The 5479-nt window shown below is 45.7% G+C and overlaps 1 protein-coding gene across 1 annotated transcript; it reads left to right on the forward strand.

Moving 5' to 3' along the window:
* Window positions 1–362: 362 nt before the first annotated feature.
* Window positions 363–4142, forward strand: LRRC59 (leucine rich repeat containing 59; the record flags this gene model as incomplete). The annotated part of the gene is made up of 6 exons (XM_009578122.1): window positions 363–422; window positions 950–1108; window positions 1428–1532; window positions 2128–2200; window positions 2667–2840; window positions 3345–4142. Coding segments are annotated over 6 exons (816 nt in total), but the record flags the coding sequence as incomplete, so codon positions are not given.
* Between the last annotated feature and the right edge of the window lie 1337 nt (window positions 4143–5479).

Here is a 5479-nt window from a genome sequence, read left to right on the forward strand (position 1 = left end):
GCCCGGAGGCCGGCTCTGCCAGCTAGGTCCCTGGGAAGGGGCTGCGCAGGGGAGCCAGATGTGTGGAGGGGAGCCAGATGTGCTGGAGGTGTTTGTGACCTGGCCTGCAGGTATTTAAAGCAGCAGAGGGGAGGGTTTCATGTCCTGTTGGCCGAGCAGCTGCCACTGGTCACATCTATTTCAAGATAAGTACTGCCTTTAGACCCAGAAATCAATCAAGATATGACGTGACCTCGGAGGCAGCCGCGGGGGGATGGACAGACTGACGCGGGAGAAACTGCAGAGGCTGAAGCAAAACTAGCAGGTGTCAGAAGGGTATGGGTGTACTGCAATGTTGATTTAGTGCTTTGTTTCTCTTTCAGGCAGCTCTTCAAAAAGCTACTGTATTGGATTTGTCCTGTAACAATCTCATTTCCTTGCCGGTAAGGTGCTAGAGAGCCTTAGTGGGGATGAGTCTGCTGGGGAATATTTAGAAAAGATAACTAGTGCCTCAGTAAAGGTTCACCAGGAGGTTTGGAACTGGCACTTTCCTCATCCTGGGGTGGCTGAATGACTCTGCTGTCAGTGGTGGGTCAGTACTGGTGGGTGGTTTTGGCTGAGGCAGGAGAAAGAAAGGTTTGCACTGCGTGAAGATTGCAGTATCTTCCTGCCAGAGGATCCCCGTGTGAATACAGACCAGTTGCATCAGCAGTGGAGACTCGGGTTTATTTCTGTTGTATTGCCATACATCACCTTGTCAATCTGTCTGTCTTATCTATCCCACTGTTTTCCACCTCCATCTTCCAAGGCAAAGGAGGAGAGTGATTTTCCTCCATCACAGTTCTGTAGTAAGTTAAGGATTTGTGGCTTACGTAAGGTGCAGGGTATCTCCACGTACTCCCCCCGCTGAGGTTCCTTCATAAAGGTGCTGACAAGATTTTTCTGTGTTTTGTTTGTGTTTGGGTTGTAGTCAGACTTCTGCAGTTTGATGCATCTGGTGAAACTGGATTTGAGTAAAAATCGGCTTCAACAGCTGCCCTTGGACTTTGGCCGCCTGGTCAATCTGCAGCACCTGGACCTTCTGAACAACCGTTTAGTCACCCTGCCAGTCAGCTTTGCACAGCTCAAGGTAAAACTGTTTGCTGGGCAGTTACGTAAACCTTTGGGATGCAGCCCAGGGTCTTGTGATCCTTCTCAAGTTGATTTCTCTGGTAAAGCATCCATCCTGCTGACTACCCATTACAAAATTCAGCTGGCTCTGCACCACAGCTTAGTGGAAATTATCTCGCATCTATTGAAAACACCTCTGCTCAAGTTCTCTGCTTGTTTTCCGTACCTGTTTCATTCATGTAAAAACTAAGTAGTTCTTTGCTTCTGCTTTGGATCTCTTAAATACTCGCAAGACTACTGTGCTCTTACAGCCTCCCCTTTATTGTTCCTTTCTGCAGAACCTGAAGTGGCTCGATCTGAAGGACAATCCCCTTGATCCTGTCCTAGCTAAAGTAGCAGGAGACTGTCTGGATGAGAAGCAGTGTAAACAGGCTGCTGTCAAGGTAAGGAATCTGCTTTTATTCTTTTTTTTCGTATGTCCCTGTATTGGTGATAGTTCTTCCTCTTTTTTGCTTAGCAAGCTGGGTGGCTGCTGCAGCAATCTGAAGTTTCTTCAGCCAGCGAGGTGCAGGTTCACCGCACTGACTTCACTGCTTCTGTGCCAGTAGAGAGCAAACACTGGGCTGAGTAGGATTCTCTCCCATTACTGGAGTTAAGAGAGGACTAAATGCTGGTTGCCAAGAAAGTGGAGGCATAATCAGACAAAATAATCCATATCTAGGCTTATAGTCCAGAGTACAAAAATCTCTGTAGAAGCTCTGGCAAACTATAGGCTCACATAAATAGAAGTGTTCTGTGATCCTCTGTATCAGCTAGCACCAGTTTGGCACATTTGTTTTTTAACGGAAAGATCTGTTTCTTAGCTGCAAAGATTCACGTGGGAAGGTGCGGCTCTCTTCAGAGCCATACCTGTAGAGGTAAGTCAGGGTTGGTGGACAGCCCCAGCTACGCTCAGCTACGCTCCAGCTGTTCTGTTTTGAACTGACTGCACAACGAGCCTACTGCAGAGACCTCAGGTTGTTTTCTTGGACCTTGAAGGTACTGCAGCACATGAAAGCGATCCAGTCTGAGCAGGATCGACAACGGCAACGGAAGCTCCAAGCAGAGCGAGGTAAGCACAAAAAGCCCTCACGTGCTGTCTGCTGAGGACTGTTCTTGATCTCTCTTAACACACCCAAACATACTAATTGCCATCTAACAAATTGCCATCTAACAAATACTTGTAACTATCAAAATCCTGAGGACTCTGGGAGTAGTAGGGTAGAAAGGCTGGAGGGAGAAAGATAGTAGGGGATAACTATGCGATTTCTTGCCTGAATAATAGTTAGATCTCTAGATGGAATGCGCTATAGGTTACCTATAAAAAATATAAAAGAAGAGCACAGGATTTACTTTAAGGGAAGCCTAATTCTGAGGGAGCAAAATGCAAGGTATGTGATATTTAAAAAAAAAAAAAAAAGGGCATAGTTATTTGATTTGTTTCCTCATTCCAACTGGGAACAGATAAGCAGGTAATAAGGAAGAAGGCAGTGACAACCCTTTACATAAAAGGAAAAAAACTTCCTATTAATTCCCAGAAATGGAGAAGAAGCGTGAAGCAGAACAGCGAGCAAAGGAGGCTCAAGAGAGGGAACTGAGGAAGCGAGAGAAGGCAGAAGAAAAGGAACGCAGAAGACGGGAGTATGATGCTCAGAAAGCTGCAAAACAGGAGATGGAAAAGAAAACTAAAAAAGAAAATGTGCAGACCCGAAGTAAGTAGTATCCATTGTGGGTGGGATTGCATCAGATTTCATCTTCATCTCATTTTGATGCCCCCAAATAGGGGATGAGTCGGGGAAATCTGTAGGACTTCTAAGAAGATCTACTGCTGTGCCCTTTTCCCCTTCATCTGTGTTCCCTGCTGAGCTATAAGATTCAGAAAGTTCTTCAGCTGCTCCTACGGAGAACTTCCCTCCACTCATTTCTTTTTAAATGTACTGAACTATATGTGCAAAAACAGGTCTTGTGCAACACAGAGGTGCTTTACACCCTCTTCACTGCTGCCCATGAAACTAAATCTAAAACTTTTCCTCCTAAACAGGTAGGTCCTGTGCATCTATTTATTAACCAGAGTTAAGTGATGAAAATTCATGACAAAAGACAACTGCAGCACAGGCTAAACTATTTTACCTGAACAGCTTGTTTCTGAATGTAAACTGTTAAAGATATTTAATTAATTCCTCGCCTTCTCTGTCTTGTAAATGTTCTCGTTACAGAGCCCGCCTCCAGTTCTCGTCCCCCTCAGCCACCCCGGCACAAGCACTCCTGGTCGCGGTCAGTGCTGAGGGTCCTGCTCTTTGTGCTGCTGTGTGTCCTCTGTACTTTGGCCGCCTGCAAGCTGACAGAGCTGCAACATCAACCTCTGTGCATCAGCGTGAACACTCTCTACGAGGACGTGTTAGCTGCTCTGCAAAACCACAAAACCCTGCAAAATATGCTACAACAGAACTCGCAGCAGTGATTGTCCTGGACGGGCACTTGCTTCGTCAGCATCTCCCTCCACCATCTACGCAGCCAGAATTCCTATGGAATTGTGTTCTGATGAAACTGCTTTTAATCAGTCAGCGTTGATTTGCTGGTCCACTCCACACAGAGCAGAGTTATTGTTCAGATCATCTTTGCTGTGCATGTTTTGCAGTTGGCCTGTAACTCCCATTATTTGCCCACGTTAACCTAAACTTGTGAACACTTCTTACCTCCAAGGGATGTTTACCTAGATTGTGAGATACAGAAGGCTGCCAATCTACAGGAGTGGAAAAACCCAGCCCTTGCGTTATGTAGGTAGCTATAGCTCTGTCCGGGAGGTAGAAGGTTTTTAATACATATCCATTACTTGCTTTCATTTCTGTTCGTGCTAAAATTGGTGATATGGCTGTATGGGAATAATATATTAAGGCCTACTCCAGGACCAATTACAAGTGTGTAGGATGGCTGCGCATCTGTATGTTGGAGCGAAGAAGCTGATGTACTATTGAAAGGAGCTGAAAATTTTCAATACAAAGTTTTCGCAGCAATTTGTCTGAACTGGATGTTTATGTTGCTAACGCAGTTCTAGTTAGGTCTTTTAGAAGCAGCCAAAAATTGTTTCTGAGTACATACAGTAATGATTTCTAACTACATTAATTTTAACCAGCTAATGCCAACAAAGCGGCTACAGCTTAGGAAGGGCTCCTGGCCTGTCTGCAGGCTGGGTTTGTGTGTGCAGCCAGAGGGGGTGTCTGAGAGCCACGGACAGCCAGCGGGCGAGTTGGCTGCCGGCTGCAGCAGTGGCAGGCAGCGCTGGGTGGCACTGTGGCAGCATTGCCCGCTGATGCAGGCGGGCTGAGAAGGGCTTCGCCTTGGGGCTGCGGGGAAGGCTGGGAGGTTTGGCGGTTTGCACCAGAAGAAAACTTACCTATGCAAAGGCCTATGAATTATTTATGGTTTCTTTACAGAGAAAACCAAACAGAAGTTTGTCATATCCTTAAGGACTTCGTGAGTACTAAAATGAAGTGTACACATAATGTTGTAAGTGCAGGTTTCAGAGAATATCCATGCCACAGACTCCACTGAGCCATGCCTACATTAGTCACCAGAATCTCGCTTCTAATAACTGGGATTATTGCTGATAAGAGCAGTGCCATGAGGAAACAATCTATAGCATTTCATACCAAGGTCATCATCGAAGCAGTAGGCCGCCACCTTTTTGTAACCTAATAAGACTGTGGTTCCCCAAGTACCATGCAGAAAAAAGTGACACCATGAATATCAGATAAAAGGAAGGAAAGGCTGCCTCTCTCTGGCTTAGCAGTAGATATGTTTTCTAAGCTTCCTTGAAACAGCTTTAGGCTTTGCTTTTGGTATCTAATTCATCACATTCTTTAAAAGGTCCTTACTTACTATCCAGAAATGTTCAGAAACACGGCAAACAACATTCAAAGTGACATTTCCTCTCTACAGACATTGCTGCCAGCGTCTGGCAGGAGTCTGCTGCTTTGCCATCTAGGAGAGTGCTGCTTAAATTTGCAAATGCCAGGCTAATGAGATTTATCAGTGTCGTGGTTTAACCCCAGCCAGCAGCTAAACGCCACACAGCCGCTTGCTCACACCCCCGCGTCCGGTAGGATGGGGGAGAGAATGGGGAAGGCACAAGTAGGAAAACTCGCGGGTTGAGATAAAAACAGTTTAATAATTGAAGTAAAACAAAGTAGAACAGTAATAATAATAATGATAACAACAATAATAGCAGAATATACAAAGCAGGCAATACACAAAAAGCGGGCAATCCACAATGCAACTGCTCACCAACCGCTGATCGCGTGTCATGAACAGGGCAAGCCCCGTCTCCCACCCTTGGTTTTTATACTGAGCA

This window comes from Fulmarus glacialis, unplaced genomic scaffold, assembly GCF_000690835.1.
Source record: "Fulmarus glacialis isolate BGI_N327 unplaced genomic scaffold, ASM69083v1 scaffold45425, whole genome shotgun sequence".
NCBI classification, from domain to species: Eukaryota; Metazoa; Chordata; class Aves; order Procellariiformes; family Procellariidae; genus Fulmarus; species Fulmarus glacialis.